Below are 12,978 nucleotides of genomic sequence, written 5' to 3' on the forward strand. Positions count from 1 at the left end.
GCTCAGCCTCTGTTCAGGACTTGTGACTCCAACTTTTGGGGGTAGGTGTGGGCAATCAAAATGAAGAAACACTTTAGCAAAGCAACCATCATTTGTCCACAACAACAGTGAAAAACAGTGATATAAAATTAACAAACCAAATATAAATCCAATACCGTTCTGCAATTCTGGAACTTGTTTTCCTATCTGCGCAGTGTTCTTGGTCAGCCACCCACCAGTATTTTCTGTATCTGCATGAAGTACTTTTATCGAGTTATTAAAAATGCTGTTTTGACCCTAAGTCCCACAGAATCGTGATGATTAGGAAATCAATTTACTCAATTATCGCTCTGTGCAGTACACTTGCCAGTCAGCAAGTGTAGAGAGGAATTACAAAAACTGCAATAGAACTCTCTCACTTCTGAACTGGACACAGGAGTTCTCAAATTAAAATCAAAAAAAAAGAGGGGGGGGGGGGGGGGGGGGGGGGGGGAGGTCTTACTGGCAACATCACTACCAGACACCAGACGGGACAGTGAGACTGTTTGGTCAGAACCAAGGAACACTATTTCCTTGCAAAGTTTGCAAAATACCTAACCAAGCACTGCCTTAAGTCCAGTGAGTACAATGCTCTGTAAGTTTCCACGGAAATGCAGGACCTGGCGCTCGTGTGTTGGGACCCGTGCAGTCCCGCCTCCGGGGCTCAGGCAAAGCGGTCCTGTCCTGTCACCTCTAGCTATAGGCAATTGTCTCCAACTGCTGCTCCGCTTCGGCGGCCATCGCTGCCGCCTGCAACTGTTCTGTCTCGCTCTGGATGGCACTGGGGGTGACCTGCTTCCTCTCACTGTGCATATTGTTCTCGCGCCTTTTCAGATCAGACGCCTTGGCAAACGCCTTGGTGCAGGAGCCGCAGACAAAAGCCTTTTCCCCTCTGTGTCTTCGTTCGTGGTCTTTGAGGTGGGACTTGTGTTTGAAGGCTTTGTCACACATGTGGCAGGCAAATGGTCTCTCATTGCTGTGCACTCTCTCGTGCTTCTTCAAGTCCGGGGCGCGGATAAAGGATTTTCCACACACCTCACAACTGTACGGCTTATAGCCCGTGTGGATTTTGAGGTGTTCTTTCAGGTGGGCCTGTGTGGTAAAACCTTTTGTACACATTTCACAAACAAACGGCCTCTCGGCCGTGTGGAGTTTTTCATGCTTCCTCAACCTGCCTTCGTCGGAGAAGATCTTCCCGCACGCCTGGCAGGCGATCTGCTCCCGATGGTGGCCATAAAGCAAGTACTCGAACTTCATGTCGCTGGCCGCTGTCGTCCAGCCTGGGGTCTGTTCGTCCTTCACTTCACTCATTCCATCATTAAATGTTAAGGCTTGAGGGGTCTGGGACCCCAAATCTTTCGATTCTGGGGTCTCCATGGATTCTACTTCCTGGCCTTAGCAATTAACCTTCCGAACTTCCTTACTCCCCAGCTCTTTCAGGATTGCTTCCTGAACCCTGAGCGTCATCGTAGGCGACTTGCCGTCCTCCTGACTCGGGGTGGGGGGGGGTGTGCCTTCTACCGTGTCGTCAGAGGGACTGTCATCCTGGTCTCCAATTTCTTCCACGTCATCATTCTGAGTGTCAGCAGCATCTCCAATGGGGCGATTTATTTTGAGGCAATACTTACTTTTCGATTGGCCGTTGTTTTCGTCGGGACTAGATACATCACGCTTCTGAGAACAGAGTTTATCTAAAAATCGGATCCCGAGAATCTGACCTGATGACATCATTAAATTAACATCCTCTTTTTTCACAGAAATCTTTGCTGTGTACATGTAGTTCAGGACCTCTTCAAATATATCAGAACGAAGAAAATCTATTTCTATTTTACTGAAGAGCTGTCAACCTCAAGCTTCTTGAAAAGCTTTTTAAAGTAGGTGCTACAGGCGGCAAGAACACACCTGTGTGCTCTGAATTTCACATCTTCAACCACAATGGCAATATCACAGAATTCTCCTTCCAGGCGTTGTTCGTTTAGTGTTTTCAGAAACAGAGTTTTAGGATCATCGTCATTATATTTAATGGTTTCAGACATACTGATGAAAAACTCCATGAACAACTCAGGCTATTATCTTAATGCTTTAAACACCAAAGTCTTCAGATCAGAATAACTCTGATCAGGGGCACGCCAGTCATAAGCAGCGGCAGCCACGGAGCAGCCGCGACAATGGCGGCCGCACGACTTCCCGGTTGAAAGCTCGCAACTTCGGGATGGGGAGGAAGCAGGGAACGAAGCGCAAGACCCAAAAGGACTTGAGAGCCTCTCAGGCTTCGCTCTCATTTCTTTCGGTCCGGGAGGTGGGGGGACGGATAAGGCCATTTGCATCCTTTCCTAAACAAAAGCTCCCAGCCTCGGAGCCGGGAGGTGAAAGGGCCACTTTCCCTTTCAGAATCAGAGTCCAGCGCAGGCTGGGGGCCGCGGCTCGGAACCAAAGCGGGAGGGCCCGCGCGGGCGACGGCGGCGAGCGGGAGCGGGCGTGCGGCCGGGCTCCGCAGCCCCGCGCCGCGCCCCGCGAGCCAAAAGCTTTTTATTTTGATATAGTCCCAAGACTTTATTTTTGCTTTTGTTTCCCTTGCCTTAGGAGACATCTAGAAAAATGTTGCTATAGCTGATGTCAAAGAAATTATTGGTAGTGCTCTCTTTTAGGACTTCTCTGGTTTCAGGTCACACATTTAGTTATTTAACTCATTTTGAGTTTATTTTTGTATACAGTGTAAGGAAGTGGTCCACTTTCATTCTTTTGTAAATCTTTTTAGATCTGATTCAGACCTCTACTTAAACTCTAAACACACAAAACAAATTGAGTGCTAGACATTTCCCCTTGGATATCACACAGACACTTCAAATGTAACATATTCAAAATTGATTTCATTATTTCTCATGCCTCTCCTACCCAATCTTCACATTTCTATCTCAGTTGCCCATTAATTTCCTATTCAGTTGCCTCCTCCCAGGTTTGACTCCTTCCTTTCTTCCTACCTCCAATCTACTGTCTTTCACTGATTCCACAATGTACATTTCCCCACACATTTTATATCTCTGAAATTGTGGTGCTTCTAACCATCAATGGTGTTAGATCATATGTTATTAGCTAGCAAGGTTTTCCTTCCTAGTGCTATATAAAATGCTATATTTTAAATCAATGGAGTTTTAGATTTCATGAACTATAATATTGCCACATTTAGCAGATTGTACAACCACATATCGTTGAAATATGTCCACTTTTCTCCATTTTCTCTGCCACTTCTCAAAGTCACAGTATTATCATTTCTCCTGAGGATTACTGTTAAGAGTTTTATAGTGGGTCCTTCCACTTCTGGTATTGTTCACTAGCCACCAGGGTTACCCTCTATCCCCAACGGTCTACTTTGAAACTAAAATGATCTTTCAAAATGAAATTCTGATTTTGTCTTTCCCAGATTGGAAACATTGTAATGACTTTCTATTGCTCACAGAGTAAAAATCAGACTTTTTACCATGGCTTACAGCTTCTACAACAATCTAACCTATATAACTCTTCAGTTCATCACTCGTTTTATCTCATTTTGTGATCTGTAGTCTTACTGAATTCACTCTCATGTTTCAAGCATGCTTTTTTTTTTTTTTTCCGCCAGAGACTACACACTAGCTTCTCAGTCCCCTCTCCTTCCCTGGTTAACTTCTATTCGTCTTTCAGGTTTCAGCTGAGACATTACTTCTTCCATGAAATTCCCCTGACCTCTCCAATCCAGGTTAAAGACATTTCTATAACATTTGATAATTCTCCAATCATATTTTACCTCTATTTGAACTCCCTGTTTGTCTGAGGAACAGGATAAATTGTATATTTATTACTATGATTTGTATTTCCTCTGCTTCATTTCCCTTCTCCCGGTAAAAAGGTAGATCCTTTGCATATGTTTTGCCTTGGGCATTTTTGCAGGACTAAAACCTAAAATCACCAAAGACAGTGAGATAAAAATGACTTTAGGATAGCCTTGGAAATTAAGCAGATTTCTCTCTGTAGATGCTGCAAGAGGAGGGGACTTGTTTCTCATTCTCTAAAAGAATCCAAGATAAGTGCCAAGATTTCAGATGTTTGCACTGTTATATCTAAGGGAACTACTTCCTAGACACAGGAGCCCCCAGCTACATCTAAAATTTTAAGGCCCTAAAGATGGTAGATATAGATACATCAGAGTGGTTGACATGAGGTGGGAGGCCACATGGAATGAGCCAATGGGACCTACTGCATGGGGCCAGATAAAGATCATACAGTATTTGTCTTGTTTGACTCATTACACTTAAACTCTATTCCTCTGTCTTCAGGGCTTTCCTTGTCTTCCCATTCTCTCTCCCTCCTCCCCTCTCCCCCCATTCCATCTGTCTCAAAGAATGCCTTAATTCTTAATCTCTGAGTTAAAAATATATATATATATTTAGGGACACCTGGATGGCTCAGTCGGTTGAGTTGCCTACTGTCAATTTTGGCTCAGGTCATGATCTTAGGGTCTTGAGATCGAGCCCCAGATGAGGCTCCGTGCTCAGTGCAGTCTGCTGGAGATTCTCTCTCTCTCTCCCTCTGCCGCTCCACTTCCTCTTTCCCCCATCTCTCTTTCTCAAATAAATAAATACATCTTTTAAAAATATTTAAATTTCTTTAAATTTAAAACATCCCCTGGGTATCCACTGGTTCCAGACATACTTTTCCCTGACTGGATTGGATCCTGGAACAGAAGAAGAATATTAGTGGAAAAACAGGTGAAATTTAAATAAGCTCTGTAGTTTAGTTACTAGTACTATACCAATGTTGATTTCCTGGTCTTGATAATTGGGCTAATGTTATCTAAGTTGTTAACATTAAAGGAATCTGAGTGGAGAGTATACATAAATTTTCTGTACTACTTTGTAGAAAGTTCTTTGATAGATATAGGGCCTCCACGATTTTAGATTTTGTGTTATTTTTTTTTAAATAATAGCTTTGTTGAGATGTAATTCACATGCCATAAAATTCACTCTCTTAAAATATACAGTTCAGAATTGTGCAACCATCACCACTATCTAATTTCAGAACATTTTCATGACACTGAAAAGAGATACCATATTCATAAGCAGTCATCCTCTTCCCTAGCTCCCATCCCTTGGCAACACCTAATTTACTTTCTGTCTCTATAGATTTACCTGTTCTTGGACATTCATATAATACGTGTTTTTTTTGTGACTGATTTCTTTTACTTACTGTAATGTTTTCAGGAAACATTAATATTGCAACATGTGCCAATACTTCATTCATTTTTATGATTGAATAACACTGTATTATATGGATACAACATATTTATTTACCTATTCATCAGTTCATGGGCATTGGGCTGTTTCCATTTTTTGGCTATGACAAACACTGCTACTATGAACATTCATGTGAATTTTTGTTTTGTTCTGTCTTGTTTTAATTTTATTTTATTATGTTAGTCACCATACATCATTAGTTTTTGATGTAGTGATCCACGATTCATCATTTTCGTATAACACCCAGTGCTCCATGCAGTACGTGCCCTCCCTTTTTAAAAAATTTTTTATTGTTATGTTAAGCACCATACATTACATCATTAGTTTTTGATGTAGTGTTCCATGATTCATTGTTTGTGTATAACACCCAGTGCTCCATGCAGAATGTGCCCTCTTTAATACCCATCACCAGGCTAACCCATCCTCCCACCCCCTTCCCCTCTGGAACCCTCAGTTTGTTTTTCCGAGTCCATAGTGTCTCATGGTTCATCTCTCCCTCCGATTTCCCCCTTCATTTTTCCCTTCTTTCTCCTAATGTCTTCCATGCTATTCTTTATGTTCCACAAATAAGTGAAACTATATGATAATTAACTTTCTCTGCTTTACTTATTTCACTTAGCATAATCTCCTCCAGTCCCATCCATGTTGATGTAAAAGTTGGATATTCATCCTTTCTGATGGCTGAGTAATATTCCATTGTATATATCACCACATCTTCTTTATCCATTCATCTGTTGAAGGGCATTTAGGCTCTTTCCATAGTCTGGCTATTAAGGACATCGCTGCTATGAACATTGGGGTGCATATGGCCCTTCTTTTCACTACATCTGTGTCTTTGGGGTAAATAATCAGTAGTGCAATGGCTGGGTCATAGGGTAGCTCTGTTTTTAAATTTTTGAGGAACCTCCACACTGTTTTCCAAAGTGGCTGTACCAACTTGCATTCCCACCAACAGGGTAAGAGGGTTCCCCTTTCTCCACAACCTCTCCAACATTTGTTGTTTCTTGCCCTGTCAATTTTTGCCATTCTAACTGGTGTAAGGTGGTATCTCAATGTGGTTTTGATTTGAATTTCCCTGATGGCTAATGATAATAAACATTTTTTCATGTGTCTGTTACCACTTGTATGTCTTCTTTGGAGAAGTGTGTGTTCATGTCTTCTGCCCATTTTTTGACTTGATTATTTGTTTTTTGGGTGTTGAGTTTGAGAAGTTCTTTATAGATCTTGGATACCAGTCCTTTATCTGTAGTGTCATTTGCAAATATCTTCTCGCATTCTGTGGGTTGCCTCTTTGTTTTGTTGACTGTTTCCTTTGCTGTGCAGAAGCTTTTCATCTTGATAAAGTCCCAAAAGTTCATTTTTACTTTTGTTTCACTAGCTTTTGGAGATGTATCTTGAAAGAAGTTGCTGTGGGCAATGTCAAAGAGGTTACTGCCTATGTTCTCCTCTAGGATTTTGATGGATTCCTGTCTCACATTGAGGTCTTTCATCCATTTTGAGTATATCTTTGTGTATGGTGTTATAGAATGGTCAAGGTTCATTCTTCTGCATGTGGCTGTCCAATTTTCCCAGCACCATTTATTGAAGAGACTGTCTTTTTTCCATTGCATATTTTTTCCTGTTTTGTTGAAGATTATTTGACCATAGAGTTGAGGGTCCATATCTGGGCTCTCTATTCTGTTCCATTGGTCTATATGTCTGTTTTTGTGCCAGTACCATGCTGTCTTGGTGATCACTGCATTGTAATATAGCTTGAAATCGGTCAATGTGATGCCCCCCAGCTTTGTTTTTCTTTTTCAACATTTCCTTGGTGATAAGGTGCCTTTTCTGATTCCATACAAATTTTAGGATTGTTTGTTCCAGCACTTTGAAAAATGTCATTGGAATTTTGATCGGGATGGCATTGAAGGTATAGATTGCTCTGGATAGCATAGATATTTTAACAATGTTTATTCTTCCAATCCATGAGCATGGAACATTTTTCCATCTTTTTGGGTCTTCTTCAATTTCTTTCATGAGTATTCTGTAGTTCTGAGAGTATAGATCCTTTACCTCTTTGGTTAGGTTTATTCCAAGGTATCTTATGGTTTTTGGTGCTATTGTAAATGGAATCATTTCTCTAATTTCTCTTTCCACAGATGCATTGTTCGTGCATAAGAAAGCAACTGATTTCTTTTCTTTTTTTTTTTTTTTAAGATTTCATTCATTTGAGAGAGAGAGAATGAGTGAGAGAGAGCGCACACATGAGAGAGGGGAGGGTCAGAGGGAGAAGCAGACTCCCTGCTCAGCAGGGAGCCCGATGTGGGACTCAATCCCAGGACTCCAGGATCATGACCTGAGCCGAAGGCAGTCGCTTAACCAACTGAGCCACCCAGGCATCCCGAAAGCAACTGATTTTTGTGCATTGATTTTGTATTCTGCCACATTACTGAATTGCTGTATGAGTTCTAGTAATTTGGGGGTGGAGTCTCTTGGGTTTCCCACATAAAGTATCATGTCATCTGCGGAAAGAGAGAGTTTGACTTCTTCTTTGCCAATTTGAATACCTTTTATCTCTTTTTGTTGTCTGATTGCTGTTGCTAGGACTTCTAGTACTATACTGAACAATAGTGGCAAGAGTGGGCATCCTTCACATGTTCCTGATCTTAAGGGAAAGGTTCTCAGCTTTTCCCCATTGAGAATGATATTCTCTGTGGGTTTTTCATAGATGGATTTTATGAACTTGAGGAATGTTCCCTCTATCCCTATACTCTGAAGAGTTTTAATCAGGGAAGGATGCTGTATTTTGTCAATGCTTTTTCTGCATCAATTGAGAGGACCATATGGTTCTTCTCCCTCCTCTTATTAATGTGTTCTATCACATTGATTGATTTGCGAATGTTGAACCACCTTGCATCCTGGGGTAAATCCCACTTGGTCGTGGTGGATGATCCTTTTAATGTATTGTTGGATCCTATTAGCTAGGATTTTGTTGAGGATTTTGGAATCCATATTCATCAGGGATATCGGTCTGAGATTCTCCTTTTTGATGGGGTCTTTGCCTGGTTTGGGGATTAAGGTAATGCTGGCCTCATAGAATAAGTCTGGAAGCTTTCCTTCTGTTTCTATTTTTTAAAACAAGTTCACAGAATAGGTATTATTTCTTCTTTGAATGTTTGGTAGAATTCCCCCAGGGAATCCATCAGGCCCTGGACTCTTGTTTTTTGGGAGGTTTTTGATCACTGCTTCAATCTCGTTCCTGGTTATTGGCTTATTCAGGTTTTCAATTTCTTCCTGTGTCAGCCTTGGCAGTTTATAGGTTTCCAGGAAGGCATCCATTTTATCCAGGTTGCTCATCTTATTGACATATAGTTGTTGATAATAATTTCTAATAATTGTTTCTATTTCCTTGGTGTTAGTCGTGATCTCTCCTCTTTCATTCATAATTTTATTAATTTGGATAAAGTTAATGGATAAGTCTGGCCAGTGGTTCATCAATCTTAATTTTTTCAAAGAACCAGCTTCTAGTTTTGTTGATCTGATCTACTGTGTTTCTGGTTTCTAATTCATTGATCTCTGCTCTAATCTTAATTATTTCTCTTCTAATGCATGGCTTAGGCATCGTTTGTTGCTTTTTCTCTAGTTCTTTAAGGTGTAGAGTTAGATGGTGAATTCAGGATTTTTCTATTTTTTTGATTGAGGCTTGGATGGCTATGTATTTCCCCCTTAGGACTGCCTTTGCAGTATACCATAGGTTTTGGACCGATTTGTTTTCATTCTCATTGGTTTCCATGAATTGTTTAAGTTCTTCTTTGATTTCCTGGTTAACCCAAACATTCTTGAGCAGAGTGGTCTTTAGCTCATGTGAATGTTTTTGTGTGGAGATACGTTTTTTATTATGTTGGGTATATACTTAGAAGTTGAATTGAAAGATCATGTGGTAACTCCATGTTTAACACTTCAAACTGTCAAACTCTTCCAAAATGGCTGCAACATTTTATATTTTCACCAGTAATATGGGGGTACCAATTTCTACATATCCTCCAAAACACTTGTTTTTGTGTGACTTTTAACCTTTAGCCATCCTAGTGGATGTGAAGTGATAACTCACTTTGGGTTTGACTTGTATTTATGTAATGACTAATGATGTTGAGCATCTTTTTGCATGTTCATTGGCCATGTGCATATCTCTTTTTTTAAAGTAATGGCTATTCAAATCCTTTTTCCATTTTTATTTTTTTTTTTTGCCAGTAAAATATTATATTTTTATTCACTCTTTTTTGTGAACTTTACATTTTTCTCTCACATGTTATTATGGACTTAAAGCATTTTTCTGTGTTTTAATTAACTGATGGTTGCGATGGACTCCATCATAGTACAAGGAGAAGCGGCAGAAGAAGTATTCATAGTATACTGTTGCATAATGTTTCACTACATGGCCAGTGAGGGCCCCTATTAGGAGACTTTTTTATTTTTAAACTTCTTAAGTAATCTTGGGATGCCTGGGTGGCTCAGTTGGTTAAGCATATGTCTTCAGCTCAGGTCATGATGCCAGAGAGAGAGACAGAAAGCACAAGCAGTGAAAGCAACAGGCAGAGGGAGAAGCAGGCTCCCTGCTGAGCAAGAAGCCTGATGCAGGACTCAATCCCATTACCCTGGGATCATGACCTGAGCTGAAGGCAGATGCTTAACTGACTGAGCCACCCAGGCTTCCCTATTTTTTTCTTTTTTTCTCACTTGAGGTTTTGGTGTCATCATATCTAAGAAACATTTCCTAATCCAAGGTAATGTAGATTTACTTCTATGTTTTCTTGTAAACATTTTCTAGTTTTAGCATTACATTTAGATTAATGATTCATTTTTCGTTAATTCTTGTATATGTTTTGAAGTAGGAGTTCTATTTCATTCTTTTGCATGTGGCTATCCAGTTATCCCAATGCCATTTATTGAAAATATCTATGTGCTATTTTTGTAATTTTCTTGTATGTGTAAGGTTATTTCAAAATAAAAGGTAAAAAACAAATTAAGAAATTGTTTTTGACTTTCAGTACTACCTCTTGGCTCTGCCATTCTGGAATCTGATCTTCCCAATGATTCTAGGGAGCACAGTGTCATGAGAGAATGTTCTATTGGAAACTACAGAAGGCTACCATTATCAACTTTCTCAAAGATTCTAATGTCCTCTTTACCAGTGTAACCTTTTTTTCCCAACTATCCACTGGACCATCCCATTGAACATAGAAAAGCAAGCAAAGAATACCTCCTTCTTATATAATAAATCCTTCCTCACAATCCCACCACTCTGAGAACTTTGACCTACTTCTGAGTGCTCTATTAAAACAATTACCTAATTTCCACCTTATTTACTATAGCCCATTGTCACGCCCGAACTTTAAATAGCCATGCCAGCAGTGTTAGGCAATATTGCAAGTATTCTTGCCATAATGTTGAATACTGAATTATTTCAATAAATTCTCCCTTATCCATCGTATAGTCTACATCCACCCCAGTCCAAAGCCATCTTACATACAGTCCCAAGGATTCTGTGGCATTCATTAGCCAGATCCTAAATTTCTTTTACTTTAGAAATATTTCCTCCTGTACTATAGATTGTTTTCCTGCTCAGGCTGTGCTGAGCCCTGACCTTGGTTATTTTCCTTTAGGAATGCTGGGAGCAGATGATGAGTAGGATAAGCACCATATCAGGATATTTGTTAAATGTTTGTATCTCCAGGCAAGGGGAGACTACTCTCCTTCATCATTAACTAGGAGACTTAATTAAATAAATCATTCATTTAGTCAACCAGTACTTTTGAGTAATTACCACTTCCAGGATCTCTGCTTGTTTCTGTTTTCTGGAGATTCAAATCTACTGTTAGAGGTAATGATCTACCAAATAGTGTCAAAATTCCTTACCAAAATTCTATAAAAATAATTAACTGGTGATTTCATCTTTGTAACTGGATTTAGTGAGTGGTTTAAACTTTAAAGTTAATGTAGCTCTTACAGGAGAACAGGAAACCAAATAGAACTGTGATTTTATTGATATATTTTACAAGACCTTGCCCCTGAACAATTTATACCTACTATTATTAACTCAGAGTTTATGTTATGTGTTCATTAAGAAAGCAATCCTGTCATGTGACAGGAGAAAATTGGTTGAAGAGAAGAAAGAAGGAAATATAAAATCCATCTAAACATATAATTACTGAACTGAACTGATATCAAAAAGACATAATAAAGCCAAGAATCAGATAGTGATAAAGCAAAAACTATTCAAAGTTAACTCTTGACGTTTTGCTAATTTTAGAATGTGTTTTTGCTCTATCACCATACTTCTAGAATTATTGTCACATATTGAAGGAAAAGAGATGGGGGGAAGAAAAAATCAGTCTCTAGCATATCTTACATTGGAGAATCAAACAGAAGAATTAAAAAAGAGATATTTAATATTATTTTTACTTGAGCTCAGTAACCTAAGAAAAATGACAATGGAAAAAGGGGTCAGTATTCTTAACTTATTTTTGATCCATGGGAATTCATTCCTTTTAGTATAGGACACACATTTTTTTCCTGTGTATCTAAATTGGAAAATTAGTCATAACCCATGCAATAAGTGATTTTTACTTTGAGCCATACAGCGCATTTGTGGCTATACTTTGAAAAGTTCAAAATATTTGTGTGTTTGTTTTTTATTTTGGCTGTTGTCAATAGTAACCCTCTATGCCACTCTGGCTCACACTGAAGTTTTCTCTTCAACCTACTTTTGAAAGTCAGGGGTGGAAGGGCAGCAATGTTAACTATACCAGTTTACAAGGGATATAAATGCAAATGGAATTTCACACTTCACAAAAAATAATCTAATATTTTTTTGTTTCCTCTCCCTGCAACCCTGAACTTTTCTCTTTTAATGTCCCTGTCTCCAAGAAAAGAATGTTTTCAGCAGGCTTGTAATAATGATCCAGGGAACTGGAGCCTGACTACCCACGTGACATGTATTGCTCCTCATGTACTAACTGGACAAATAACAAAGAGAATTACAGTATAATCTTAATTAGCAGGAAGTAATAGGTTTGCTTATACATAATGGGAGAAGAAAAAATCTGCCCAATTCTAGTGCTTCCTCTGGGGCATTTTCTAATTTTGCCATGTGCAGAGAATAAGAAACTATAGCAATCACAAACCAGAAAGGCTACCAAAAGCTGACATCTTTTAGAAATAAAAATTTGAGTTAGTCTGCAAAAGCATACTGACTGGCTAAGATACTGACTGAACAAATGAAACACGGAATGGGAAGTGGAGAATAAAAATAACGAATATTAGTAATTATTCCAATTTGGAACCAGTGACATACCTAGAATATTTGAAACCTCAAAGCAGATAATTTGTCAACATCTGCCATGTGGTAGAAAGCCTCTAAGATGGTACTCAATAATCCTTGCCTCTTAGTATTCATACTGTTGTGTACTCTTCTTCCATATTGTATTGGCAGGCTCAGCTCTGGGAGAGACTGGAGGGTGTTGGAGGACTGAATCCCCACCCTTAAAGAGACAGCAAGAGACCTAAGTGAAATAATATAAATAATATGCCTAATAGAGAATTTAAAATAATGATAATAAACATACTCATTGGCATTTAAAAAAAGAGCCAAGGACATCAGTGAGACCCATAACAAAGAGATAAAAAGAACCAATCAGAGATGAAGAGCACAATA

At 39.3% G+C, this 12,978-nt stretch overlaps 1 protein-coding gene across 1 annotated transcript; it reads right to left on the reverse strand.

Moving 5' to 3' along the window:
• Positions 1-711: 711 nt before the first annotated feature.
• On the reverse strand, positions 712-2,072 carry LOC110584246 (zinc finger and BTB domain-containing protein 14-like). The gene is given in 2 exon segments (XM_044911842.1): positions 712-1,845; positions 1,848-2,072. Coding segments are annotated over 2 exon segments (1,359 nt in total).
• Positions 2,073-12,978: the final 10,906 nt, after the last annotated feature.

Source organism: Neomonachus schauinslandi, chromosome 2 (assembly GCF_002201575.2).
Source record: "Neomonachus schauinslandi chromosome 2, ASM220157v2, whole genome shotgun sequence".
Classification (NCBI taxonomy): domain Eukaryota; kingdom Metazoa; phylum Chordata; class Mammalia; order Carnivora; family Phocidae; genus Neomonachus; species Neomonachus schauinslandi.